Source organism: Colletotrichum jinshuiense, chromosome 10, assembly GCF_051148585.1.
Source record: "Colletotrichum jinshuiense chromosome 10, complete sequence".
In the NCBI taxonomy this organism is placed as follows: Eukaryota; Fungi; Ascomycota; class Sordariomycetes; order Glomerellales; family Glomerellaceae; genus Colletotrichum; species Colletotrichum jinshuiense.
The window spans coordinates 868,887-896,545 of record NC_139303.1 but is presented as its reverse complement, the minus strand read 5'-3'; the positions used below and the strand labels follow the sequence as shown (position 1 = coordinate 896,545).

General features: G+C 59.8%; 9 protein-coding genes across 9 annotated transcripts; 3 read left to right on the top strand and 6 right to left on the bottom strand.

The window, feature by feature from the left end:
* Window positions 1-256: 256 nt before the first annotated feature.
* On the bottom strand, window positions 257-2,431 carry EsH8_X_000223 (L-Aspartase-like protein; the record flags this gene model as incomplete). The annotated part of the gene is made up of 1 exon (XM_083274311.1): window positions 257-2,431. One exon carries the CDS (start codon window positions 2,429-2,431, stop codon window positions 257-259), a length of 2,175 nt encoding a protein of 724 aa, XP_083119703.1.
* Window positions 2,432-3,613: 1,182 nt separating this feature from the next.
* Window positions 3,614-4,137, top strand: EsH8_X_000222 (ubiquitin-like autophagy protein Apg12-domain-containing protein; the record flags this gene model as incomplete). The annotated part of the gene is made up of 2 exons (XM_083274310.1): window positions 3,614-4,003; window positions 4,075-4,137. 2 exons carry the CDS (start codon window positions 3,614-3,616, stop codon window positions 4,135-4,137), a joined length of 453 nt encoding a protein of 150 aa, XP_083119702.1.
* Window positions 4,138-4,282: 145 nt separating this feature from the next.
* EsH8_X_000221 (3-methyl-2-oxobutanoate hydroxymethyltransferase) lies at window positions 4,283-5,370 on the bottom strand (the record flags this gene model as incomplete). Its single annotated transcript, XM_083274309.1, has 2 exons — window positions 4,283-4,894; window positions 4,954-5,370. 2 exons carry the CDS (start codon window positions 5,368-5,370, stop codon window positions 4,283-4,285), a joined length of 1,029 nt encoding a protein of 342 aa, XP_083119701.1.
* Window positions 5,371-7,120: 1,750 nt separating this feature from the next.
* Window positions 7,121-8,194, top strand: EsH8_X_000220 (E2 ubiquitin-conjugating protein UBC8; the record flags this gene model as incomplete). The annotated part of the gene is made up of 7 exons (XM_083274308.1): window positions 7,121-7,153; window positions 7,290-7,383; window position 7,452; window positions 7,508-7,545; window positions 7,601-7,715; window positions 7,804-7,985; window positions 8,055-8,194. 7 exons carry the CDS (start codon window positions 7,121-7,123, stop codon window positions 8,192-8,194), a joined length of 603 nt encoding a protein of 200 aa, XP_083119700.1.
* A 741-nt stretch (window positions 8,195-8,935) lies between these two features.
* EsH8_X_000219 (CWC16 protein) lies at window positions 8,936-10,060 on the bottom strand (the record flags this gene model as incomplete). The annotated part of the gene is made up of 1 exon (XM_083274307.1): window positions 8,936-10,060. The coding sequence occupies one exon, from the start codon at window positions 10,058-10,060 to the stop codon at window positions 8,936-8,938; it is 1,125 nt and encodes a 374-aa protein (XP_083119699.1).
* A 1,478-nt stretch (window positions 10,061-11,538) lies between these two features.
* Window positions 11,539-12,540, top strand: EsH8_X_000218 (uncharacterized protein; the record flags this gene model as incomplete). The annotated part of the gene is made up of 2 exons (XM_083274306.1): window positions 11,539-11,866; window positions 12,401-12,540. 2 exons carry the CDS (start codon window positions 11,539-11,541, stop codon window positions 12,538-12,540), a joined length of 468 nt encoding a protein of 155 aa, XP_083119698.1.
* A 730-nt stretch (window positions 12,541-13,270) lies between these two features.
* EsH8_X_000217 (transcription factor domain-containing protein) lies at window positions 13,271-15,743 on the bottom strand (the record flags this gene model as incomplete). Its single annotated transcript, XM_083274305.1, has 2 exons — window positions 13,271-15,125; window positions 15,403-15,743. 2 exons carry the CDS (start codon window positions 15,741-15,743, stop codon window positions 13,271-13,273), a joined length of 2,196 nt encoding a protein of 731 aa, XP_083119697.1.
* Window positions 15,744-22,717: 6,974 nt separating this feature from the next.
* Window positions 22,718-24,523, bottom strand: EsH8_X_000216 (uncharacterized protein; the record flags this gene model as incomplete). The annotated part of the gene is made up of 2 exons (XM_083274304.1): window positions 22,718-22,968; window positions 23,845-24,523. The coding sequence occupies 2 exons, from the start codon at window positions 24,521-24,523 to the stop codon at window positions 22,718-22,720; spliced, it is 930 nt and encodes a 309-aa protein (XP_083119696.1).
* Window positions 24,524-25,774: 1,251 nt separating this feature from the next.
* Window positions 25,775-26,987, bottom strand: EsH8_X_000215 (DHS-like NAD/FAD-binding domain-containing protein; the record flags this gene model as incomplete). Its single annotated transcript, XM_083274303.1, has 3 exons — window positions 25,775-26,385; window positions 26,495-26,845; window positions 26,906-26,987. The coding sequence occupies 3 exons, from the start codon at window positions 26,985-26,987 to the stop codon at window positions 25,775-25,777; spliced, it is 1,044 nt and encodes a 347-aa protein (XP_083119695.1).
* Window positions 26,988-27,659: the final 672 nt, after the last annotated feature.

Here is a 27,659-nt window from a genome sequence, read left to right as displayed (position 1 = left end):
TTCCTTCTTACACATGGCCTGGCAATATTCATGGCTGAAGCTCGTCTGCATCCTTACACTACTTGAAATAGCATTAGCATGCTGTCACCGTCATCTCACAGCCCAAGGTTGTCATGGATTTCGCTCTGTTTCAAGTCGATTTCATGCTAAATATCTAATGCTTTTCTAAGGTGAGATGAGAGCTTCTATAGCTGCATCCTGTTGAGGAAGTCGACTTGCGCCAACTCTGTCTGTACCGACCTCGCAACCTCGCGCATCACATCACCGAAACCCCATTCACGGTCGAACCGTCGCTGTCACTGCTCGCGGGTGTTTCGAGCCCGGCCGCCGGAGATGCATCGTTGGCCCCGCTGAGAAACGGCATCAGTGCAGGAACGACAGAACCCAGGCGAATCGCCTCGTAGATCCGGGATACACTCGCACCAATGGTGCTGGCCTGTTTCTCCCTGAGTCCCTGATGGAACCCGAGGCTCAGGCTGCCACGCACAATTCCGAAAAGGGTCGCGGAGCCCTGTCCAAGCCCCTCCAAGTTCGCAATGTCTGTGTCGTTGGAGCCGAGGCGGTCGATCTTGGGGTTGTTGGCTGGGTCTTTGAGCCACGCTTCCATACTCTGCCGGAACTCTTCTTGAACATCCTGAACGGCCTTCACCGGGATAGTGGATATCTCCTCTCGCATCATGAAGTCGATAATGTGAGCCGTAGCCTTGGAGGCCACAACTGAGCTGCGCTGCACATGGTCGACCTTGTTTGCCTCGTACCACCAACCCCGAACCGTATCGTCCAGGCCACTCGCCAGCTTCGCCGTCTGGGCACTGCTGAAACCCAGCTTGCTCTTCTTCACCAGTTCGGACAGGGAAACCGAGCCAAGGAACCTTTCGTGGTAATCTCTCAAGTCGGCCGCCTGGCAGCACACGAACAGGTGGCAAGCGCACATGTGCGAGAGAACATCGACGGCCTCCATGGTCCGCCGGCCCGTGAGAAAGGCGAGCGAGTTGATGCCCTGGTTGTGCATCTCGGCGGACTGGACGTGGGAGGAGACGGGATGGGCGAGGGCGGCCAACTCCGACATGTAGGCGCTCATGTTGACGTCGACGCCCTTCATGGTGTAGGACTCGTCGGGGTCTCCAAAGACCAGGTTCGGGTCGAGGCCGTTGCTCGTCGCCGGGTTGATCAGCTCTGAGCACTGGGAGAAGAGCATGCGGCCCACCATTTGAAGTGCAGTTCTCGTCTTGTCCATGGCGGAAGTGATGGCGGTAGCCTGGAAGTTGCCGCCTGAGTAGACGTCTCCAGCAGACAGATCACCGCTTGCGCCAATGTTGATGACTGGGTTGTCGGATGTCGAGTTGAGCTCAACCTCGATCTGCCGCTGGGCCAGCATGATGTCCTCGAGATAAGGGCCCATCCACTGCGGCGCAGTGCGCGTTGAGTATCTGTCTTGCCATAAACCATGCCCTGTCCGCTTCTTGGTCTCCAAGCCGACCACAAGGTCGGACGTCTTGAGGAAACTCCGTACGTTGCGAGCTGCCTCGACCTGTCCACCATGGGGCCTGATTCTGTGTATGAACTCGTTTGACCACTCGGCGTTTCCCAGGAGGCACTCAGACGTGAACGCCGTCAGGGCCTGGGCGAGTACCACAAGCTGGTTTGCTTCGTGGACGACCAGACTGGCCAACGCAGCAGACGGAGCAGTGCCGTTGATCAGGCCGAGCCCCTCCTTTGGTTGCAGCTCGACAGGTTGAACGCCGCATTGCTCGAGGGCATCACGAGCGGACATGACCTTCCTGTCGGCACCCGACCCAACGGTGACGGAGACGTTGGGGTCTCCGATCAAAGCTCCCGCGATGTAGGACAGGGGCATAAGATCCCCGGATGCCGAGATGGTTCCACGAAGGGGCACGAGCGGTGTGATGTCGTGGTGGAGGAGGTTGAGAAGAGTATCGATGACCTCGACCCTGACGGCACTGTGCCCGCGAAGGTTCTGGTTGGCCCTGACCACCATGGCTGCCTTTACCCAAGCCGAGGGGATAACGTGCGACTGTCCGTCTCGATCGACCTGGCCGTATCCCAAATCGGATGAGGTTATGATGGCGCTCTGTGTGTGTTGGAGTAGAGAGACTTGGAGTTTCTTGAGCTGCTCCGTCCTCGAGTCGGCACTGCCGCCAAAGCCGGTATTGACGCCGTATACCACCCATCCGTTTTCGATATGGTGGTCTAGGACCTGGATGCTCTGGTTTATCCGCCTTTTCAGTGCCGGGTCATTTTTTATGTGAGGCACAAGGCCATGGCGAGCGACGGCAACGACGGTAGCGATGTCGAGGTGATCGCCGTCTAACGCAACTTCGGCACCGGGATGCTTCAAGTCGTGGATCTTGTCCAAAGTGTCCCGCAGAGCCGAGGCATGCGGGGCCTCTAGACCATGCAGTGTAGTCATGATATTGGCAACGGATGTCAAGAGGTTTAGAAGAGCACTGTCGTTCGTTTGTCGCAACCCAGATATTGACACAATGAGCAACGATAGGGTCCGTCGATATTGTTATCAAGTTCTTGCTGGTTTAGGGTGAAGAGGGAAATGGAGGTCTGGTGGGAGAAGCTCTTGGATGGCCAAGCATTAAATATTCCGTAGACGGTTCGAGAGGTGTCCCATTCACCAGTGGGCGTTGTTGGTGATTGTGTGGCGCGGGAAGAAGAAAGCGAGCGAGGTGAATCCAGTCTCTCACGAAGGATTCTCTCCTGGGTGCAGGAGTGACAATGCAGTCTAGGCCCAAACAAGTCACCACTTACCTACCTTGTCTGTTCTTCTCTTATCGAGGGAGGAAGGTGTGGCCTGCCTTCGCAGCTTCACTCACTTGAGCGGCTGCAGCTGGCAGGTGCTCCCGGGATAGAACAAGTATGGCGCGGAATGTGCGGTGAGGACGGAAGAAAACCACTCGGCGCCACACGGCGAGGCCAAGGTTAGCCACATCCAATACATGCATCATCACGTCCTGCTGAGTGAGTGTGAGTGCCTGGCCGCGAGTCCCCGTCCAATCCCGTCCATCCGTCGGCGGGCGGCTTAGCATGTCATGTACGTCCGGTGATTGCCCGGCAACAGAAACTTCAACAAGCAACGGCCCGATCGGTTGTCTGAGATCCAGCAGAGATCGAAGGATGAAGACTGTTTCATAGAGGGGAGTCTGGCTTCACAAATGACGTATACAAGACTCAAGAATCGAGAGTCGTCGTGTCAAGACAGTGAGTGTTGATGGACTACTGTTGGTTTGGCGTTCTCGGCCAGACAGTTGGCGCATTGGATTTACAGTGGGCGAACGCCCTGAGTGGCCCGCCCAAGCCTCACCCAAAGGAGGCCACTCACGGGGCTTCGGTCAGGCACCTGCCAAAGCGGACTGTGTCCCACAATTCTTCCCGTCTGCCTCTGCGCCCAGGGCTGCCCCAACCGAGACCTCGAGTGTCAGCCTCCTTCAACGCCTCGCTTCCTCACGTCATGCACCCTATCCGACTGTAGGCGATAAACAAGCCATCCAGACGACTTGTACCGACTCCAGCCTTATTGTATTGATCCGGACATTCTTCAGAGCACAGGTACACGGCAGAGCACTGCTCAACGGCACCAAAGATGGCGACCAGTCCTACCTCGCCTGGCATTTCGAGGTCCGGCTCTGCCTCGCCTCCCCCGGCAACCATCCCGGACCGCCCTGCCTCTCCGGAGGTACCGCTCACCATGTCCGCCTCTGCCATCTTGACGGCTCAGCCTCGCGATGTTGCCTCCGCCTTGGCCAGTGCCGGAGAGTACCCGTCAGAGAAGGTCGTTGTCAAGTTCAAGGCTGTTGGAAGCGCTCCTGCCCTCGCTCGGGGAGTGGCCAAGATCTCCTCTACCCAGACCTTCCATACCGTCATCTGGTATCTGCGGAAGCGGCTCAAGCTCCAAGAGACTGACAGCGTCTTTTGCTACGTCAACGACTCCTTCGCGCCGTCTCTTGATGAGATTGTCGGCAACCTGCACAATGTGGGTGACGTTGCATCCCGAGACTGACATGTCCGGCGATACAATACACACGCTGACTCGCTGCGATATAGTGTTTCAAAGACTCAAGCGGCCAGCTTGTGATTTCCTATGCTATGAATCCAGCCTTTGGCTGAGATGAAGTACGCTATTAAATGGCTTCTAATGGCTTGTTAAACGATGCAAATGCCTCCTCCCCCGCAAACCCCCAACACCGGTAATGCAGCCCGAATCCGATGCAATGCAAATGCTCTAGCTCTAGTGGCTGACCGTGACAGCTCCTCACAACTTCTCCAAGGCGCTGGAAAACGTCTCGAGCTCCTCCTTGGAAATGGGATATGTGTGCTCCGTGGCAGGGTACTGCCGGCTCTTCACCTCGTCGCGGTACGTCTCGATGGCCCTGAGACTCTCGCCCCACACGTCGCCGTACTTCTTGACGAACTTGGGCAGGAAGCGGCCCGGCGGGAAGTTCCCCGTCATGTCGATTTGCACCAAGACCTGGCCCGAGCAACCGTTGCCGGCGCCGATGCCGATGGTCGGGATCGACAGCCTCTCCGTGATCAGCGCGGCGACCTCAGCAGGGACGGCCTCGACGACCATAGCGAAGGCGCCAGCCTCTTGCACGGCCAGGGCGTCCTCGAGGAGCTTGAGGGCGCCGTTTGACGTCTTGCCCTGGACCCTGAAGCCGCCTAGGGCGTTCTGCCGTTGCGGCGTCAACCCCACGTGGCCGAGGACGGGGATGCCGGCGGAGGTGATCTTCTGAATGGTGGGCGCCATCTCCTTGCCGCCCTCGAGTTTGACGCCCTGCATGCGGCCCTCTTTGACGAAGCGAATGGCGGTTTCCAAAGCCTGCTCCGGGGCAATCTCATAGCTGCCCATGGGCAAATCACCGACCTGGGCGTGGGTCAGTAGGGAGTTCAGGGGTCAGGGCCCAGGGGTGGGTGCACACTTACAGTGAAGGCGGATTTGGTAGCCCTTGCGACAGAGCGGCAATGCAGCAGCATTTCCTCTACGACGACCTCGCTCGTGTCTTCCATGCCAAGCGCAACCATGGCCAGGCTGTCGCCCACGAGGATGACGTCCATGCCAGCATGGTCGGCGACGTGGGCACTTGGGAAGTCGTGCGCCGTCATGACTGTGATTGGCTCGCGCTTCCTGTGCAGGGAGCGCAAGGAGCCAAGGGTGACCTTCTTTCTTTGGTTTGCCGAAGGAGTGCCCATGGGAGAATGCGAGCTGTGTCGCATCTGCGGTTGCCGCACGAGGGCGGGATACACGGGCCGCAGGAGGGGTGCTGCCGTCGAGTGTCGCGTGCCTCGCAGGACGGAGGCACACGACCTCAGACAGGTACTTCGGATAGTATGGGAAGACATGTGTGCGTGCAAGTACCTTTTTTTTTTCTTTCCCTTTGGGGTAACAGGATGAAATAAATGTCTAGATGAAATGCGCGAAAGCGGAAAATTTGGCAATTCGAAAATGAGCGTTTGGCGGCGATTGTTGCAAAAATGTCATGTAGAGAGAGAAACTTCCAAAGTGGCCGTGTTTAGGGCGAAGCGCATCTTTTATTGTCCAAGTCATGATGGTTTTTGCTGCGTAGAATTGAGTATCTCCAAAATTACCGGTGGTGTTTCGTTCCCGCCGCCTCAATGGAAGGAAAAAGTGGAGACGTTTTTTTTCCAACCTGAAGTCTGCGCCGCGGGGTGGGTGTGCTGGGCGACGACCGCTGTGGAACGCCCACACGCTGGGAAAGGTACCCCAAAATCGGGGTCCGGTCCACCCCCCTCTATCGCATCCAGCCTCCGTAATTGGACGGCGGCACCGAGGCACGTTCGTTTTCTACCTCCCACCGCCCACCAGGTGTACCTACCTAGGTACCTCTTCCCTGGGATGGGAGGGGGATTAGTGAGCTGTGCTGTTCTCTCCAGTGCACGCACCCTTCGATGCCGCCAGAGCAAACACTTGAAGCCGATGTGAGCTAAGACCGAGGCAAAATTGCCTCGGGCCCGGCGGATCTGGTCTCGGTCCTCCGCAGGGACGGCATCTAGCCCCCTCTCCAAAGGTATTTCCTGGTCCAGAGCGGCCTTGGGGAGAGTGCTGTGCGGGCTCGCGTAACTCAGCTGCCGTAGAACCAGGCCAATCGATATCGACATCAAAACCAACACCAATGCCAACACAGGCAGCTAGGAGGAAAGACTGCTGCGATGAGAGTCGTCTACCACAGTTGGCGCCTTAGGATAACGGTTGGCATCACGGGAAGAGAAGGGGGAGGGGTTCCCATGCGACCATGGCGCCATCTTCCTGGCTTGTGATAGTGCTGTTCTAGCCCGTGCATCCTTAAGTAGTTGTTGTCTCTGTTCATCTTGTCGTGGGACGACGGGTTGTCTGCTTCCTTGTATAAGACAAGCAACAACTCTCACGGCGGCGGCGTCATTGCACGGAAAAGCCCTGGCACTGTTACCGTCTGCCGCTGCTCACGCAGTTACATCATTGCGACTTTCATGAGTCGAGACGGTGATGATCCCATACTTTCCTGGTTGCCCGAGTAAGTCGAGTTCGGGCGGGATGAGTAATGTGCATGCACGCAAATCTTGAGCCTCATGGCGCCAGCCTCTCTCTACCGTCTACCGGAGAGGCGCTCAAACGATGGCTGGAACCACTCCGACTTCCCCAACCTCTCCTCTGCTCCAAGTCGTTTTTAGGTGGTGTTCCAGCGACTAACAAGGTTCGCTTTGCCCTCTGGATTGCCTTAGCTTCGCCAGCTCACCCTGCAAAGGTCCGAGTCTAGCCGCGTAATCTTCGGGCCCACCTCCCTTATCGAACGCTTATCACCCTTGGCCCGGGATCGCCCACATCATCATCGCGCGTGACTTGGCGTCAGGAACCCGATCCGACACCTCATCCCCTCTTTGTCACGACCAACGTCTCCCCTACGAGCTCAAACCGACACGATCCGCACTACTTTCCGAGGCTCGAGCTGGTTCGACTGCCCACGGCGCCACATTTGATATATCAGCTTTTCCCGCCAACTTTGAGTCATCTTCCCCCAAATCCATCTACAGCCAACTCCCCCGTCTTCCCCGATCGTCCAACCGTCGTCCGAACGCCCCGCGCGCAACCGACAAGATGAGTAGTCCACGCAGAAGAATCGAGACTGATGTAAGCCCATGGCCGTTTGCTGCGACCTGTCTTTTGGGGGTGCCCGACATGCTGACAACTCTCCCTTGCGTACAGGTCATGAAGTAGAACCTCCCAAGTCACGCCACACCGTCGACGGCCGGCTAACCTGATCTAGGATGTGCGACTCGCCAACGAACCGTCCCGTGCTTCTTATGCTGACCTCTCCAGGTTGATGAGTGACTACGAGGTCACTTTGGTCAACGACAACAGTAAGTTCCTTCCTGTGCACCGTTCTCGGGCTGCGAGAGCCATTGCCGCTGTGACTAACACGCCCAAGTGTAAGGCCGAGACCCCATCCCTCGACATCCACCCACCCTGACGGCATCGATATAGGCAAGAGTTTTACGTTAGATTCAAGGGCCCGACCGAAAGTCAGTACAATACAACCACGGCCGGTGGCCTGCCCGTCATGTTAACGCTGTACAGCTCCGTTTGAAGGCGGTGTCTGGAAGGTCCACGTCGAGCTTCCCGACCAGTACCCCTACAAGTCGCCGAGCATCGGATTCGTCAACCGCATCTTCCATCCCAACATTGACGAGCTGTGAGTAGACAACACCCGGAAGAGAGGGCATGGCCATGCTGGGCCGGGCCGAACGGAACGCGGGACTGACTGGGGGGAAACTGCATAGGTCGGGCTCCGTCTGCCTGGACGTCATCAACCAGACGTGGTCGCCCATGTTCGACATGATCAACATCTTCGAGGTCTTCCTGCCCCAGCTCCTCCGATACCCGAACCCCACGGACCCCCTGAACGGCGAGGCGGCTGCGTTGATGATTAGGGAACCGAAGAGCTACGACGCCAAGGTCAAGGGTGCGTGGAACGATGCGGACAGATCCGGGGGGTTGGCTGCGAGGAGGTGACGCTGACAAGGGGATGCAGAATACGTGCAAAAGTACGCGAGTAAAGAAGCCGCCGACGAGGCCGGTGCCGAGAGCGAGGACGATGACGACATGTCCTCGGTCGGCAGTTTCGGAGACGACGACGACGAGGAGCCCGCCGGCCGACTGGACGACGTATGAAGGTAACGAAGAGGAGGACTCGGCTAGAAACATTCATGGAAATGGCGTCGCAGGAGACTTTTATCCCCCGGGCTCGAGCTGGTCATGTATTGTGTACTCGCCACCAATGCGACCCCCGCAGGTGTCGGCGGCGGGGAGGGGGTTTCTTCTTTGTGTTTTAGGGATAAGGCAGGCATTTGTGGGTTAGCTTTGGAGTTTCTACGCGACAACCGGACGGGACTGGATTATGATGGTCATGCCTCGAGACAACGACATTTGGCCGATGGAGACGACGGGGGGATGTCAAACACCACCCAGAGATTGGATCCTTGTTTGTTCGAACAATTCGGTCCAGCTGCTTCAAGAGTCATCAGATAGTTGCAAATGATTACGCTTACAAACAACCATGCCTCCTTTATGTGTGTATGTGTGTTGGGCTTCTGTTTGGCTACACACAGCCTCTAGATGCCGGGGTGCCGGTGGGCTGTGTTGGATGCATCGGTTACAAGAGTGAGCACGAGTTGGAAACCGTTACGTGTGTTCATGTAGACAGTTGCTTTGGGTTTGCCAGTCGAGTCTGCTCTACTGCCACCAGTGGGTGTTTCATTAACATAGGCTTAATAAAGCCAACGCGTCTACAGCGACGCAGTCTAATGCCGGAGGCGGGGTATCTATCATCATAATCTGCCATAAACGCCATGTCAGGCAACAAAAAAAAACCCAAAAAAAAACCCCCCCCCAAGGAAAACTTCTTGGCCACGCTCAGTCCGAGTCCGAGTCGTAGCACACCAGGGCCTTGGAGGGGGGCAGACCCGGCGCGGCGTCCCCGGCATCGGCCGGCTTGGGGTCGTCCTCCTCCGCCTCCTTCCCGGCCGCATCGCCGCGCTTCCGCTTCAGCCCCGGTATCCTCGCCGGCGCCCTCTCCGTCCGCGCGTCCAGCAGGAACGGATCCCGGGCCATGCGCGTGTTTCCCACGATCTCCGACACGATGTCGTCCCTCCTCTTGGTCGCGAGCAACTCGGCCTTTGGCGTCCCCTTGGGCAGCGCCTTGGCGGCCGGCTTCTTCTTGGCGACAGAGGCGGCACCGGCGTCAGCGGAAGACGAAGCGTAGAACAGAGGCTTCGCCAGCGCCCTGTGGCCCGCGCCGCCGTCGCCGTCGTCGTCGTCGCCGCCAGGCCCAAAGTCCACCAGCCTCGCGCGCCTCGCGTCCTCGTCGGCGGCGGGGACGAGGTCGATGCCCAGGCTCATGCGGTCCTTGAGGTCCTCGGCGGCGGCGGCGTCCCTCTCGCGCTCGCGGCGTCCGGCGCGGAACGTCCGGCGCAGCGCCTGGTTGCGCGCGTACGGGTCGTCCCACTGGCGGCGGGCGGCGTCCTCGAGCTCGTCGATGCGCTCGGCCGCCTGCGCGAGCTGCGCGCGGTCCTGGATCGTCTTCTCGAGGCTCGCGAAGGCGCTGCTGCGGAGCCGCTGCCTCTCCTCGTCCGTCATGATGACGACGGCCGCCTCGCCCTCGCGGGGGCCGTCGTCGCCCGTGTCGCGCTTCTTGGCGCCCGAGACGACGACGTAGGCCGTGTTCTTGGGGTCGGTGCGCATCTCGATCCAGCCGCCGCAGTCGGCGTGGCGCATGCGGAACTCCCAGATGGGCGTCGAGTGGTAGCTGCCGGCGCGCCGCTTCTCGGCGTTGAAGCGCACGCCCTGGCCGACGAGGGTGGGCCGCGGGCACGTCGAGCACCACACGGCGTAGGGCATCTCGAAGCGCACCGTGAGGACGCCGGCGGACGCGAGCCGCGAGGCGCGCGCGCCGAGCGCGTGCTTGTTGTGCAGCTTGTTGCCCGTCGTCGTGCCCTCGACGTCGGGCGGGACGTAGCGTCCCATGTTGAAGCCCTGCATCTTGGGCGGGTGGTGGGGGTTCGTACGGGTGTGCTCGTGTGCGTGTGGTGTGGGTGAGGGTGAGTTCGAGGGGAGTGAGCTTGGGAGTTTTGGGGAAGTTGTCGTGGACGACGGGCGGCGGCGTCGGCGGCGACGATCTTTTGGGGGTTGTGAGGTTTTTCGTGACCGCCGGAGCTCGGGTTCCTCGGGGGGAGACGGTGATTGTTGAAAGGCGGGAAGGCGGGATGGTGGGGGGTTCGGCGGGCGTTTCGGTGGTGGTGACTGGTTTTTAGCGCGGGGCAACGGGGGTTATGTAATACGGGCTCTTTTCCCTTTGATATATCGGGCCGTGGAAATGATGTTTGGCTGGCATGTCTCCATCCCACACACTCCATCCCCCTCCCCACATGCCAGAGAGAAGGAGAGACAAGCACCGGAATGCTTAGTTTCGGCCTACGCAACGCAAGAGAGGGAATGCTTCTGACGTAGCACAACCCGTCCAGAAGAGGCATGTGGGCGGCCCGAGTAGAGCCCCTCTGTGCCGCGATACCCGTCCCGAGGTGGGATCAGCGGTACGATCCTCCGGCGGCTGCTCGCCCGCGGGCTGCCTTGTCCCAATCAATGCGCCGCAGAGGAGTTGCACCTTGGACTAGATGGTTGCCCCCTCCCCGGAGTGTCTGAGATTGTGAGATTGCTTCCTTATTTCGACCTCGTGCGTAAGGCCGCTGCTTGCCGTCCCGGCAGGAATGGGGGGATTAAAAGGGAGAGGGAAAGGGGGGAGGGGTGTAATTTTTTTATTACTCCTTTGCAAATACTGTCGCAGCCATTCGTTCAAAAGGCGAGGCTGCTTGGAAAATGTCACCATCGATTGCGTGATTCGGTTGTGTGTGTGTGTGTTTGCTGGGGGAGCCGGATACTTGAAGGGCGTCGCGTGCCGCCCCCTTTTGAGCCGCCAGGGCTCCGTTAATTCCTTTTTTATTTACATTTATATTCATGTTTATATTTCTACTTCATCTTGAAATCCCTGATTATACTTTTCGGCACCTTCGCGAGTGGTTTGCATCTTTTGACCTGGGAGAATGGGCACGGGATGTTCCAAGTTATTTTCCCTCGTGGACCGGCATGCCCCCACTGCTCTCCGTGGTCTCAACCGGGCCGGTCGACCAATTTACCAACGACCTTGGGATTCACTTGTAGCATAGGGGGGTATCGAGTGAGGTATGGAGCACCGCAGGGCGTGTACACCGCCACCGCCGTCTTGCGAGGTTGATGATCACGCTTCGTTGTCGACAAGAGAATCCTACAAGACCCCGACGGCCTTGGCTAGGAGACTAAGTCTGTGGCAAGGCAAGATACGGCAGCTGCTCCAGAGCTACAATTGCCAATCCCCCTCCCCGTTGGTGGTTTCAATCCATCATCCATCCGTTGTCCGCCAGAAAGACTTACACGCCGGGGTGGGGGCCGAAAAACGACGCCTGCTGAAAACGACACCGTCCCAGATGGTCAGCAAATATATCACCACCACCACCACCACTACCACCCCCGGCGGAGATTGTGGTTTACGGAACGCGCCCCCCGGACCGGTCGACCCGGGCCGCCGCATGAAGCCCGCGACGCACGGCTCTGCTCGAGCCGGGCACCTGGCCAGACGACGACAGCAAAGCCGGCACCACGGACGGGGCTCCGATTCCGTTCGCGTAGCGGCGTCGGTGTCGAACATTCTGCTTTCGATGGTCGGCCTCCGCGGGAGCCGACGGCGGAGCGGTAAGGCGTTCGCGGCGGGCGGCGGTGGGAACGGCATGTTCGATCCCGGCGGGCCAGGTGGTGGTGGGTATGCTGATTTTTCTTTCCCCCCTTTTGCATTTTACGCCTATTTTGCTCTGCGCGGCCTCGAGGGCTCATCCCCTTTCAAGGGGGGCCATCGGAGCGGCGTCCGGCCGTGGCGTATCGATCGTCCTTCGTTCCGTGTCCCTCGAGGCGGACAATATGACGATGCGGGGTGTACTGTTATAGGGGGTGTTGCTGGACGAGCGACGCCTCCGCGGCAGCTGCCGGGCCCTGCCACGAGGCCGTCTCTCGCCACGCCATGCGCCCATATATCCACGGTCGTGTCGAACCCCCCCCCCCTTCGTCTTCCTATGCCGCCGCGAATCTCGACGACGAAGGGCGGACGAGGGCGGCCAGCGAGACCCCGAACAAAACTCTCGTCGACCGGCGCGGCGCATATTCTGCACAATGACGCAGACGGGTGAGGCTTTCCGAGCATTCGTCTCTGTCGATCTCTACCCAGTCAGCAGCCAACAACATCGCACGCCCTCGCCTCGTGTATTGGGGACAGCCCCTGAGAGGCTCTCCATGCAGACGTCGTCGTCGACGGCCAGCCGACGGGTGGCACCCTCGGACGAATGGACAACCTCTGGCTGCGGCCGATATTAGCTCGTCAACTCGTCGTCACATACCGCACTTTGAAAGACAACATCAACAGCAGCAATAACAGCTGAGTGGGAGACGTCAAGGTAGGTTATACATCATTTCATATCCAGGAGGGAAAAAAAAGACATCTGCAATCTATGCTAGTAAGTACGTACGAGTCGCTCAACATTTCGGGGAAAGAAAAAAGTAAAAGAAAAAAAAAGATATAAAAAAATTCCTCCAACATCGATGCCGGAATTCTTTTTTCTTTTGCCGCTCAAGAATGATGGATGGTATAAATCCCACACCTCCCTTACCCCCCCCAAGAGTTTGCGCCGGTACCGGGTAATAGCGTTTCGTTCCCTTTGCATCATGGATCCATCCCATCCATCCCCTCCTCCAACCAACCAAACGAAAAAGAACCCAAAAAAATTGGTCAAAATGTCATCAAGACAGGGTCGTGGGCGGCGGGCGTTGTCTCTCCTCCTCTCTCTCTCTCTCTCGCTTTCCCTCCTCTTGTTCTCCCCCTTTTGCCCGGGGAATCTTTCTCGCCGCTCGCCGCCCAGTACCCCCAGTGGTATCCCGCAGATCATTATGCGCTATCCCCCTCCTTTTTACCGTAATAACAAAAGACCTCCCCCTTTTTCTTTCGAGCGAAAGACCACCACCGTGGAGGTGGGGGTTTGGGTATTCTTGCTCGAAGCGAGCCTTGATTTCTTCTTTTTTTTGTTGTGTTCGTCTCTTCCCGTGGTTGTCATTATATCATCGCCTCCCCAGCTCTCCGCAAAACGAGGCTGCTTGCGACACGCGCGCGCGCGTTCAATCCGCCATGCCCGCCATGCCCGCCGTCGGGGCGAAGGTCTCGTACATTTCGTCGTCGCTGCTGTCTACGCTCAGCGGGCTGTGGGCGTTGCTCACGTCGGCGCTGGGCAGCCCGCTGAAGCCGCCCAGGCTGACGGTGGCGGGGGCGCTCTGGCCGAGCGAGAGCAGGCCGTTGCCGCCGAAGCTGCTGCTCATGCTGCCGGGCCCCAGGTCGACGACGCTGCCGCTGCGGCTCATGGACGGCTTCTCGGGGAGCTTCTTGAGGAGGCCGGTCGAGATGTCGAGCATGGACATGGCGAACTCGGTGAGGCCCTTGCTCTCGCCGGGCTTGGAGCTCACCGACAGCGTCCACCGGTACTCGCCCAGGCGGCGGCGGTACCAGTCGGCCTCCTCGCGGCCCGGCGACGTCGCCCACAGCAGGGAGCCGAAGGTGCCGATGAGGGCGAAGTTGGTCTTGGACGCGAAGTACCAGAAGGCGCGCAGGTGGGACGAGTTGAGGCGGTTGACGAAGTCCATGGCGGAGATGAGGCGCGCCTTGGCGGCGCTGCGGCAGATGTGCTGGACGTACTGGTCGACGGCGGCGCCCGTGGCCTCGAGCGAGCGGATGATGCGGCGGTGCAGGGTGATCTCGGCGGCGAAGTAGGCCAGGTGCAGGTACCCGATGCTCGACAGGCGGCTGGCGGGGGCGGCGGCGGCGGCCGAGAACGTGTTGTCCATGCGGATGGCGGACGGCAGGCTGGCGTACCACTCCTTGAGCTTCAGCTGGATGGGCTTGGCCATGGAGAGGACGAGGTGGGTGCCCTGGCCGCCGGCGTTGGTGACGGTCTGCATGGCCTGCAGCGAGTAGAAGGTGTCGAGGATCTCGGCGAGGATCTGCGTCAGCTGCACCATCTGGCCGAAGAGGGTGCGGCCGCGCTCGATCTCGAGCTTCTCCTCGCCGTCGTCCTTCTCGTCCCACTCGACGTCGGGGAAGTCGTGGTCCGTCAGCGCCTGCACGCCCCAGTTGGTCGAGAAGATGTGCGACGGCCGCCCGTGGACGAGGGACCCCCACTTGTCCTGCATGTACAGCGCCCAGGCGAGGCGCTTCCGCAGCCCCTTCTCCCACGGCGGGATCTTCCAGTGCGTGCAGTCGAGGTGGAGGCCGAGCTCCTGGGCCGTGGCCACCAGCTGGGCCGTCGGCGCCCACTGGTCGCCCTCGGGCCGCTGGGAGAGGAGGAGGCCGGCCTGGATGGTGGACAGCTTCGGCCGGTAGATGGCGTCGGCGAGCGTCGTCCGGATCATGCGCTCCAGGTTGGGGACGTTGGGCCGGGGCAGCCGCGCCAGCACCTCGTCGTGCTCCCACCAGTTGATGGCGAACAGGTAGACGGCGGCCAGCAGGCAGGGCGAGAACTCGCGGTAGCTCCGGTCGTACTTTTCCAGGAACACCGTCTTCTGGATGATGGGGAACGCCGGGTGGACGACGCGGAAGTAGAGGTCGACCAGCCGGCGGCCGTGCGGCCGCACGAGGTTCTCGATCTCCTCGACATCCTCGAGGATGTGCTCGTGGCCCGGCGTGTTGGAGTCGGGCAGCAGGAGGAACGTGTCGTCGTCGCTGACCTTGCGCAGCGTGCCGCGCGCCAGGAGGCTCTCGTCCTGGGGGTTGAAGGGCGATAGGTTGATGAGCGAGGGCTCGAAGTCGGTCGTCGGGCCGATGTACTGGCTGTAGCGGTCGTTCTGGAGACCCAGCGTCCGCTTCAGCAGAGTCGGGCCTCCGACGTTGGCCATGTCTTCAAGAAAAGAGCTGCTTCCGGTGGTGCTGGAGAGGCTGGGCTGGTGTTGCCGTCGCCTTCTGATATCGACCCTGGCAGGCGAGCTAGCGTGGCCAATCATGTGTCAGATAATAAGGTTCGTTATCAGACGTGCCACTTGCCCCCCCTTGACCACATTGCGTGCGCCCATGGCTGCCCAAGAAACGTCCAACGGGCGCAAAATGAAGAAATGACAGGGGGGGATGAGGAGATGACCCAAGCCCGCGGACGCGAGGTAGGAGAGCACGCGAGAGGGCCCCGATGAGGGGGGGGGGGGGGGGGGGGAGTAGAGTGAGGGAACGAATGAGAGAGGGTGAGGAGAAATGACCGGAACTGACTGACCTTCTTTTCCCGACGTCGTCGAAGTCGCCGTTCAGTTTGCGTTTCCTCGGCTGGGGGCTGTTGAGCAGTGAGCAGTCGGAGCCGCTGGCCTGGCAGGGTATGCAGCTGTCGTCGTCCTCGCTCACGATGCACTTGACCCTGGATCGGTGGCAGGACTCGCACGGGCTGAGGGAGCGTGTTGTGTAGGAGCCGACGGACTCTGCGATTTCCCGGCCGGGCATGCTGCCGCGGAAGAGGTCGAGGTTGGAGAAGCCGTCCTGGCGGTAGGAGTTCTGGCGGCGGGGAGGTTTTGGCGCAATGGCGATGGGAGCCGTTCTGATGACGGCACTTGGGTTGGACATGATGGGCGGGCGCGCGTGGCAGTAGAGAAAGCTATGTATATACGGACAGGGCTGGGCAAGACGCAGGGGAGGGAGACGGGCGGACGGACCCGGTTCGTCAAGACTTCTCTGGACGGGGCCCCGGCCCTGGTCTAGAGATTGGGGGGATTTGAGTGGAAGGGGGAATGAGGCGGGAGTGAGCTGCTCCTAGGGTTGGTTGTCCGGAGATGCGAGGGAGGTGATAGGGCAGATAGGCCTCGTAGACGGCGAGACAAGCAAGCACACAGTCGCCGGGGTCGACAGCTGGGCAGCGAACCCCACGGCGTGCGGCAGACGGGCGATGCAGGCGATGTAATGTTCCTGGCTTGGAGAGTGGCCCTGGGCCGCCACCGAAAGTCGACAGCAGGAGGAGGAGGATGTCTGTCTCTTGGCGGCAGTAGATAGTAGTAGTAGCAGCAGCAGCAGCAGTAGATAGCAGCGGCAGCGGCAACAGTAGATAGTAGTGACAGCAGCAGCAGCAACAGCAGTGGCGGCGGCAGCTGGAAGTCAGAATTGTGTGCTTAGCACAAAGGAAGGGCAGGGTCCGCCAAACAAAGATTGGCTGGCGAGCGGTAATTCGATCTGCGTCAATTCCGATGGGTGAGCCTGTGTTGTAACACGAAACCAGCAAACGGGCCACCGCAGGGACTGATAACGCTACGGCGCGCCGAGGCCGGCCGAGATAAGGCTGGTTCTGGTGCGGTACTTGGGCGAGGCGAGGCACGGCGGACGGACGACGACCGGCAGAGAGAGAGATTGCGAGTTTCTTGACGTGACCGACGGGGGCTGGGGTCGAGTCGGGGAGGGGGTGGAAAACGAAAGACCACGCGATGATTGTGTGCGCAAGGCAAGGTTCGTCTGCTACCTACGTGAGGCGTCGTGTCGTGCCGCGAAAGTATGGGGATGGGGATGGGGGGGCAACGAGATAAGCTGCCACGGGAATTACAAGGCGGGAAGAAGCTGGCTGGAGCTGATTCTGTAGTCTGTACTTGGAGATGCTCTCCCCTTGTCCGTGTGCTCGTCGCTTTCTCTCGTCAAATCCGGGGTGGGCTGCACAAGTCCGAGGGGGGGGGTTGGCGGGAACCCTTTGGGGGAGGGGATGGCACGAGATAAAGGACGGCGGTTCGAGTGGGCGAGGCGGGATGATTTGCGCCCGTTTTTGGTGATGGAAATGTGGTAAGTGGTGGTTGTGGTTTTTTATTTGAGGGGGGGGGGGGGGTGCGCAGATGCAGGGCGGATTTTGGGGCCCGGGGATAGGATAGGTAGATTTAGTTTAGCAACTTGGGATTGGACGGAACGGGTTGATGGATCGATATCGGTGGGCTCGAGTGACGATGGAGGCAAGGATGAGATAAGCCTTGCTTATCGGTGTCATTGGGCCGGGGAAAAAGTATATGTAAGAGGCGATGTCCCTTTTGGCGCTTCAAGTCTCCATTATTGGACGTGCGACGGTGCCGGACCCCTTGGGCAATGGATGCTCGTCTTTGTTGGAGACTAAACGATATTAATTTATGGGGTGGGTGGCGAGGATGATGGGGTGAGAGAGAGGGCGGGAGGGAAGAGGTGAGAAGGGGGGAAAAGAAGAAGAGAAGAAAGGGAAGAGAGAAGAAAGAGAAGAAGAAGAAGAGTGTGTATCCGTTTGGTTAGAGTGAGGACCTGAGCAGATGAATGGATGGATGGATGGATGGATGGATGCTCTCCGGTACTCAGCCCAACCACAAAAAAACAATCCAGGGGGATGCGAATGTAAATGGGCTCCCCATGCGGCCGGCCCCTCTCTGTCTGTTTCTTTATTTCTCTCACTCGCACTATCTCTCTGTCTTGATGGCCGGAGTCTGGAGAGGAGACCGAGTGCCGTTTGACGCGGCATTTGCCCTGGATCCTGGATGGAGCACGGGGCTGGATGGGCGGACGGGGTCCAGCAAAGAATAGAGAGACTGAGAGGGAAAGAGTCAGACACTCTCTGACCGCCGGCGGGCTGCGTACAGAGAGAGGCGACGCAGGCAAGGCACGGCGAGGTAACGCACTACGGTGCCCCTTTACGGATACTTCTGGATGGCACGTCTCGCCATGGTGGATGGTGGACGAGGAAGCAGCGGGAAGGGTGTATTGGAAGAGGAGGCAACGCAGCCGACTGACTGACTGGGCTGGCCGGCGGGCGTGAGCGAGTGAGTGACGGACCAGGCGACCGAGGGACTAATGGGGTATGGGGATTTCAGGATGGGGACAGCGCATGGGCATGGATATGTCGAACGAGATGGGACGGGACGGGATGGAATGGGATAGGACAGGATGTGACGGGATGGGATGGTATGGGACGGACATGGCCTCACCCTCCTCTCGTCGCGCCCTCACCGACCCAGATAGATAGATGTAAGTGGCAGCGGCAGCCGTAGCCGCAGTGGCAGTGACAACGACAATGACAAGCGGCCGAGGAGACAAGTACATACATACATGGACTACTACACCATCCGTGGCTTGGTATCGAACTCGCTCTCCAGACCAGCCAGCAACGGCGGCGGCAGGGACACAATGACACGGATGAGCTAGTCGACTAGCGAACTCGACGCATGTAAGAAGCAAGGCAGGAGGACGGAGAGGGAACAAGGAGCAAGCAAGGTCTGCCGGGCTATGCTATGCCATGGCATTGCATGCCATGTTCTCTTCTGCTTCAGCCTACCCGGGGCAAGCGCTCAAGGGCCAAGAGGGAGCGGCCCAATGGCAGAATAAAGAATTACCTTTTTTTTGCTGGCAGGAATCGAATGACAAGGCGAGCGTTTGATGCGGCGGTGGGAACGAGGGCCGCGACTAACAAAGTGTGGTCAGAGAAAGAGGTAAAATAAAAGTAAAATAAAACAAGACGGACCGACGGGCGACAATAGACAATAGGAGAGTGACCGGACGGGCTATCGCGCGGCAGCGTTGCAGAGGGTAGGCGGACGGGCCGAGCAATGTTAGCCGGGCATGTCGATATCTAACTGCGTCTGGCGGGCGAATACGTCGTACGGGAACACAATCAGAGGCGACAGGGGATGCACGCGAGGCTAAAAAGGGCAGACAGGGCCGTTTTCGTTGCATTCCGCCAGGGAGTTGGTGAAGATGGGCGTCTGGTCTGGAGAGAGAGTGAAAGAGTGAGTGAGAGAGAGGCGCCATCTCCACAAAAGCACATGGCAAAAAGGGTCGGCCAGACATGGGGCATGGAGGGGCGGAGAGATAAAGCACGAGACACGGGCCATTGATGCGCGCGGCCTTATCTCTGTCCATTCCGGGGCCAGGGACGGGTGGAAGATGCTACGAGACAGAAATACATAATGGCAAACGGGCAAATCACGGGCGATATATTTCACCTCTCCCTCCATGGAGGGGGAGAGTGATTGAGTGAGCGAGGTGAGTGAGTGAGAGACTGAGAGAGGGGGGTGGAGGTACGTACCGCCCCCGGCTCCCACCTCCCAGTTCCCAGCTCCGTCTGCAAGATCCGAGTCGGCGGTACTCGGGCGGAACTTCGGGCCCACCTTGTTCCACGCCCATTCTGCAGCCAGCGTGCCGCCTTCTGCCTCTGCCAGCGCTTGTAGCGCAGGCGTACACCACACCGCAGCTCAGCGCAGCGGTACCGTCTTCCGCAGCGGGGCCCACCCCTTTAGCGAAGTGGCTCCCATTACCTTATGGAAATCCCGGCCGTAGCCGCCTTGGGCCTAGCGCTGCAGTACCCATAACGTAACAGTTGGCTCTTGCCGAGTCAGAGACGATTCGTAGTGTAGAACTCGCTCCTTCTCTTGCAGCAGCACAGGCTCCAGTCTGTCCTTGTTCCGCGTAGCCTCGCCTCGACTCGACTCGAACAAACAAACGTACATCCGTCCATCGCTGTCAATCTTCAACCTGCATTCGCCCAACGGCTAGCTGCCCTGCCTTGCCCTGGCCTGGCCTGGCAGCGACAGCATCCAGCAGCCAGCAGCCAGCACGCACATTACTGCACCACCACGCACCGCGCTCTCGCAGTCTCGCACCCACGCCGTCCCCGTCGTCCCCTTTCCCACTGCTTCTTTTCTGTGCTGTGCTGTGCTGTGCTCTGCTGCTGACCGCAGCCTGTCAGTTAGTTCTCTCGGGACCCAGGTCGCATGCAGCCCGACATCAAGCACCACCTGCGACACCCCTCGAAAGACCCGCTGCCCAGGAGGGATAAACCTGCGAGCCAACCTTCAGACTCCAGCATCTGGGCGGGGGCCGCCATCAACATCACCATCCATGATCCAGGACCACTGAGATATGCACCACCTCATTCCGGAATTAAGGAATCGAGGCCACTCACCTTCCTACCCCGGGCCGCCGTTGTTCGGAATCACGCAGACCACCGCGCCAACTGCCAGAGAGACATGGACTACTCCAGACCACGAATTCCGGTAGTTGTCTGCTCAGTACGGATACGGATACCTACGGATACAAGCCCAGTCGTGACTGGCCGCCGCCCAGCGATGCCCATGGCAGATGGCCCGACCCATCACACACACACACACACACACACACACACACACTATGGCGTGCCGCGCCACAACCAAGCCAAAGACAAAAAGACGAAGAAAAAAAAAACAGCGCCGGTCCGCCGTTGCGCCGCAGGGTCCTTCCAGCATACATTGGCCTGCCACTTTCCTTTTCTACTTGGCTTCCTAATTGCTGTCTCCATCGCCATGCCGCCGGACCAGACGCCGTTTCCTCACACGAGCAGGGCGAGACAAAGCCTCTCCCACGCCTGCCTGGTACGACTCTCCCGGTTGCGCCCGACGCGCAGGGGACCTTGCCAGTCCCCGTAATGCCCATGTCGTCCGGTCCCCGAGTTGGCGTCGAGGCACTCCAACAAGACCACACAACGCAACACCATCAGAAGCCAAAGCCAGATCCGGTGGACCAGCCTCACCTCCTGGTAACGCGGGGTTGTGGGGCAGTTGGTCTCCTGCGAATCATCGGCCCTATTTCTCCTGCTCATCATGACAACCATGCCAATCTCTCAATATCGATTTTTGGTTGCCGTCGGCATCGAACAAGCAACCAGGGCCTGAAAGAGGACACACACACATAGAGAGAGAAAAACGCTCACAACCACCACCGACCATATTCTTGGCCTATCCACACCACACTCATCCCGCCACCACCCCTCAACCAAACGGCTGCCTTTCCAACCTCCCACCTCCTACCTCCTGCGTCCAAGGTCATACAGCATCACATCACATCCATCTCATCGCCGACCTGCCGCACCGGCCCACCTGCCGAAGGGAAGAGCCCTCGTGCTCGCCTAGCCCTCGCCCTCCTTCGGCCAACTGGTCATTTTTCCATCACGTCTCAAAATCCAACCTAGTCGACGTTCCCTTCCCACCCTCCCCCTGTGGCAGACCCCCACAGAGCCCTGCATCTCGCGTCTCCCGGCCGCCCTGCCTCAACAATCCGCAAGCCACGACCCTTTCCCAGAGATGCATCCCTCGTGGGGGACTGCCCCATGCGTCGCGCCGCGTCGTGAACGCACCACACACCACACCCTTAACCCAGCAGCAACCGAGCCAAACAGGGGTTCCTCGACCTGCCCAGCCGGTACTTACGTCATTGAACTCCAAATTCCGCTAGGTTGACGATGCCAGCCCGGCGGCTCTATCGCTAGCGTGTCCGGGGGGCCGTCGGCGGTATGAAATTTGTACGAGCTCCTGCCAAGTTGGACGTCGGCTCACCAACTGCCCTTTTCTCACAAGCGGCAGCTCCCGCCCCGGTGAAGATGTGCCCGAACTTTTGGCTTGTCGTTCCGAGGCAGCCAGACGAGAGTGCCGGCGCCGCGTCCCTGCAATGGTTTGGTACGCCTGCATACATGGCGCCGCATTTTGACGTTTATTCGTGACTGTGTTCCATGTGTCGCGTGCCTTGCTGTCCTACCCCAATCGTTTACTGCACGTTTAATTCTGAGGCGACGAACCGCGTTGCCAGGAGCTCGGGGGTTTGTATGTCCGCCGCTTGACGTTAGGACGAGTGTCCTCGGGCCAAAACGAAGCTGCGAGGTGCAGTTGCAGTGCAGGCGGTCCTTTGAATTTCCTGCATATTAGATGCAAAGGCGTTGGGCAGACCGGCCCAAGACCCTTCCACGCCCCCCTTCCCAAAGTCATTGGCGTTTCCACAAGCGTACTTTGTCAAGGCAACGGCGGTAACTTGGTGCATTTTCACCGCTCTGTGTCGGAAAGGGCACTAATGCCGAACCAAACCGTTGGGCAGCAGACGTTCGAGACAACATGCATAGCTGTTGATCTTAGGAGATGCGATTAGTCATCGAATCCTAATGCGTGTCGAGGACCGCCTGGGCGTGCTTGACCGACCCTTACTCGGTCTCGCCAGCATTCGAGCAAGCAGCAGCCGTCGGGGATGAGAAGGCGGAGAGGTAGGTGGAGGAGCCACGATCAGGATTTTACTTTTCTGGGTTCCCATTACTTGCAGAAACTCGTCCGCACGGGCGGATATCACGTAGCCTTGACGGCATGCCTGCTGATCATTGCACATCATGAGACTCACCGGCCGCGGTGATCGATGTATGAGAGCATCTGGACAGAGGGACTGCGGAAGGGTGTTGAGGATGCCAAGCAGGCCAAACTAGCCCGTCAAGAGAACAAGTCACCTGGGAGGGTGCGGTAAGGCTCGTTGCGCCGCTCTCCTTTGATGCTGTGCAGGAGCCATCCAGGAGCCGTCCCGCTGGCAGTAAAGAACACGGGCATCGCGTATGTCGGCTCGCGCGACTCCTGCCTCGACCCTGTTATGACTACAACATCCACTCGGCGAATCCGCTTCCAAGAACAACGCAGCTCTAGCATCCCCCGGAGCCTGACGGTTCGATTTTCTATCTTCTCCCCAGACCATGCGCCTACAACACGCAGCTCCTCGGCGCCTTGAGAGGCACACAAACTCGGCCGGGTACCCTCTCACCCAGCCCGCCTCTACTCGAGAAGCATGCACACCTCCTCGTATATGCCCTCCCCCAGATCCGGGCCGTGCCCGACCGGGATAGTCATCCGGAAGCCCCCAACCCTCGCGAACCCCAACTTTTCATAGAAGGACACGGCGTCGGTCGTGCTCTCGAGAAACACGGGCAGCCCGTCGGCCCTAGCCGCCTCGGCGACGGCGCGCATCAGGGCCGCGCCAGCGCCGCGGCCCCGGAACCGAGCGTCGGTGCACAGGAACGTTAAATCTGTAAAGCCTCACCCGGGCATCCCCGGCCGCCATGCTGACCCGGTCCGGCGGGGGGGACCCCGCGAGGGTTGTCAGATTTCGGGATTCAACATTAGCGCGCCCTCTGGGCGTCTGGGGTGGGGCAGAAACATCATGTAACGTGAAATTGGAAGGGGAAAAAAGTAAGACCAAATAAGGAAAAGGTAAAGCGAGAGTGAAGAAAAAAACAGTGGTCCCCGCGGAGATGCCCATGATTCGACATTTGCGGCAATCTAGAAGGGGAGGGAGGGGGGAGTAAAACGGCCGGGTTTCTGGGATTGGTTATGGAGGGGAGGTGAGTCGCCTGCGTGCGGGCCCACACGCCAACAGGCAAACACCGACCTCGGAGCCGACGCCAAATTGCGGGTTTCTGGCGGGCCACGACAGGCAAGGACGGCACCGGTTATTTCGGGGATGGGCGGTGGTTGACAGGCAAGGCAGGGCAGGCGGAATGGATACATGGATCCCGTACAAATATAGGCAAAAGTGGAGGGAGGGAACGAGGGCCTCGACTGGCGCGAGTATTCCCGAAAATTTCACGTAATGGGAAATACCGGGATGGGGAGGGAGAGGCGACGGGTTGGTGGGATATATGTACGGTTATGGATCGAGGAGGAGGAGCGGCGCCTGGGGATCGACAAGTGTGGTGTGTTGTCTGGCCGTCTGCCCGGTCTGCCCGTCGAGGGGAGGGGGCCGGAGGGAGTGCGCAGAGCAGACCCCATGAGACGGGGGATGAATAATAAGTGAAACAAATCAAAACAGAAAGGAATAGAATAAGAAGAAAGGGAAAAAAAAGCACAGTCATACAAATGAGAGGGATGGGGGATGGATGGATGTGATGAAGATTCCCACTCACGGAGAAAAGGCCGCGAGCCCATGGCCTCGCTGCGCGCTGCTGATGCCGCCGACTCGTAGGCGGTGAGGTAGGCCTTGTTGGCCGAGTCGGGCCACTCCTCCTCTTCTTGCTCTTGCTCTTGCCCGTCCTCGTCTCCCTCTTCGTCGTTGTCGATGCGGTCGTGCATCGCCCCTTCCGCTTCTCCTTCTTCCGCCGCCTCCGCTCCCTGCTCATGCGGCTGTCGATGCGCGCGTCGATGCTGCTCCCCTTCTGCTCCCACCCGCCGCCGCCGCCCCTCCTCCCACTCCCCCTCCACCTCCCCCTCCGCTGCGTGTCCCGGTCCTAAGCGCTGCGAGCCGAGGGTGTGGTGGTGGTGGTGGTGGTGGTGGTGGCGCGGCAGCTGCTGCTCCTGCTGCGGGGGAGGACGCGGGCGAGGACGAGGACGGACAATGTCCCATTTCGCAAACGATGCGACCCCGCCGGTGCTGTCGTCGGCCCCGACCGCCCGGGCGGCCAGGATCCGGGGCGGCGAGGCGGCGAGGTGGCGGCGGGCGTCGGCGGCGAGGTGGTCGCGGAGGTCGTCGAGCGATGCGGGCGTCGGGAACTGGAGCGGGAGGAGGGGGTTGGACGACATGGACGACAGGTGTATCCGGGCGATGTCGGGGGCCTCGGCCGGGGTCGGGGGGGACACGGCGAACATTGTTGCCGCGCCGTGTCGCGGGCGGTTTGGGTCTGTGTCTGTGTCTGCGGCTGGCTGTCTTTCCGGTGAGGGAGGGAGATGTGTTTGTGTGAGTGTGTGTGAGATGTGCGAGATGTGAGTGAGGGAGGTGTGAGATATATGAGAGACGAATGCGAGAGGTGAGTTTGCAAAAAAAGTCGGAGTTGATCTCGGAGGTTGAGACGGGCTGAGGGGTAAGTGCGATGGAAGATCATGTGACGCACGCGTGTGTGTTACAGGCGGCCTTCCCGCGAGCCAGATTCCGAGACCAATGGGGACTGGGAGTAGGTTCGATGATGGCACGTTTTCGCATAGAAGCAGCAGGAGGCGAGATTTTGTGAGTATGCGGCGCGGGAGGGCGGCTGGCGTGCTCGCGAGTCTCGGAGTGTGGGCGAGTGAGCGAGACCGCCGGCCTTTACTGTTGCCTATCATTTTATTCTTCATTGCGGCTACTGGCTGCGACTGAGGGCGTTTGTCCAACCAAACGTATCCGGCGTCGAACGTGCTCGGAACGGCTCCTGCGGACTCATCGTGTGGCCGTGGCCGTCGTGGAGGGTGCCGGCGAGCGTGTCTGGATTTCCCGGACGCCATTGGCGGGTTTCCTCCGGGCCTGTAACAAGTGCGGGCAGACTTGATTAACCGAGAGAAACAGCCGCGGCCTTGTGTGAGGAGAGAACCCGATGAGAATCCCTGAATGGCGTATGTCACTTCCATTGGATCTTGAGATGGCCGCGGTGCGCCTGGGGTCGTGCGTGAGAGTTGCTTCAGAGCTGCCCCTGCTTTTGCTAAACTTATATGACAAATGGCCGGGCCTCATTCAGCAGAAAATCAACGTGAGAAGCGTCCACCAAGTCGGCCCGACTGAAACGGACTGCGACTACAGAAAGGTCATGGAGTCAACTCTGGCCGCTTCTCGACATGCCACCCAGTACTACGATATTTGGGCGGTAGAAGGTTCATGACAATTTTGAGGGCAAGGGACTCGGGCAGATATATGTTGCTGGGTTACAGAGCAGCCAAGAGGTAGGCACGGAAACAGGAATTTTGTCACCAACAGTATTGCCACCACCTTTAGAACGATTGTGGCCGATGAACCTATTGCACTATTCGGTGCTCCTTCAAGAAGGAACACCACACATGAAAATGGCTGCTGGAAGAAGACGCCAGAACGCTAGAAAGTAGCAGCCTATACCATCCGACCAACCGCCCGCCCTCGTTCCGCCCGCCCTCCGCCTACCCCGTCTTCCGTCCCTCGTTGTACGGCCGCCCGTCCGCCTTGAACTTGATCTCCCCAATCACCGGCTCCAGCAGCAGCGGCAGCACCTCGGCGGCGTCCCTGCCGAAGGCGAAGTCGCCGCGCTTGACCTTGGACATCTGGCCCCGGTCCTCGGCCTCGGGGTTGACGGTGCAGATGCGCGCGCCGGCCTTGTGCGCCTCGAGGATGTAGCCCGCCGCCGGCCACACCTGGGCCGACGTGCCGACGACGATCATGAGGTCGACCTTGCCCTCGGCGATCCAGGCGTCCACGCCGCTCAACATGGCGTCGTCGAGCGCCTCGCCGAACCACACGACGCCCGGCCGCAGCAGGCCCCGCTTGCACGACGGGCAGTGCGGCAGGTCCGCCGGGTCGATGCGGGGGAGCCGCCGCGACGGGTCGAGCAGCGGCAGCGTCTGGCCCGGGTCCGCGACGTCCTCGGACGCGGCGGCCAGCGCCGGGCACAGCGGGTCCAGCGTGTTCTCGCGCTCGACGTAGCCGCACTTGGGGTCCGCGCACTTGACGTCAAAGAGGCTGCCGTGGAGCCGGCGGAGCTGCTCCATCTTGTGTCCCGCCCGCGGCGAGAGGTCTATCTGCGTTAGCCCGGCCGGTCATGGATGAATCCTCCCCGCGTCTCTTTTATCCAAGCATGCCTGGTACACGAGGAAGATGCGAGGCATAAATCCCGAGGGACTTACCGTCCACGTTCTGCGTCAGGCACAGAAAATCGGGGTTCTTGTCCGCCAGCGCGGCGAGGGCGTAGTGCGCGGGGTTCGGCTTCGCGGCGAGGGCCATGTGCCGGCGGTAGGCGTAGAAGAGCCACACGAGGCCCGGGTCGTCGCGGAAGGCCTCCATGGTCGCCAGCGACGTGGCGTCGTGGTTGCGCCAGAAGCCGCCGGCGCCGCGGAAGGTCGGGAGGCCGGAGGAGGCGGAGAGGCCGGCGCCGCAGAGGGCGAGGATGCGCTTGCTGGAGCGCAGAGCCTCGTGGAAGGCTTCGATGTCATTGTGGGGGGCCATGGCGGCGGCGGAGGATATCGGGCGGCGGGGGGCTGACGGACGGTGTCAGTACTTGGACTGGCGTTTGTTCATCGCAAGAGGGCGCAACGCACCGAATGGTTCTACGGGGCGACGGACGGCGCTGCTGAACGGTCTGTATCTACCGAGTCTGAGGCTTATGGTGTTGATTCTCATTGCCGAGGCCCCCTCTCAGTATTTATATGCGATTCTCTAGATGCGACCTGGCAGGCAGGCGTTCGCCATAAGGCGCCAAGAGCGGAGACGAGGCGTTGCAGGCAGCCGGTTGAAGGATTGGGTTTAGGCTTACTAAACTGCCGATGCAGCCTAAGACCCGGTGCCTAGCGAGAGAATCCAGACGAATGGATATATGGAGCGGTGCGTCTTCGTCGCAAGTGAAGATGTGCCTGGCGCTGGTGGGGTGTGTAAGTGAGATGAGGTGAAGGAAGGTGAAGGGAGGTTGAAAGTGGGGGCCCAACCCGGAGACATGTTCCCCACATCGCCCAGGTCTGAGGTGAGTCTTACACCGAGCCGGCGTGACATCACACCGCGACCACACACGACCAACCAACTTACACCTGGGAATGCTCAAAACCGTCGCAAACTGAACGTCAATTTGCTTCTTGTGGCAGTCTCAGCTGCCTGGCCGCATTCGCATGCACACACCTTCACATCACTAGTTCTGCGGTTGTTCGCGTTCACTGCCATGGAAATCCGGACCGAGTCTTGTCATGAAACTGGAGCGAGTGGCTCCGTGAGTTGGGATTCTTCTCCATCTCTCTAAGTCTATAAGTGTAACCAATTCGCTATGCCCTTTCTATGCACCCAAGTAATGTCATCAACCTCGTC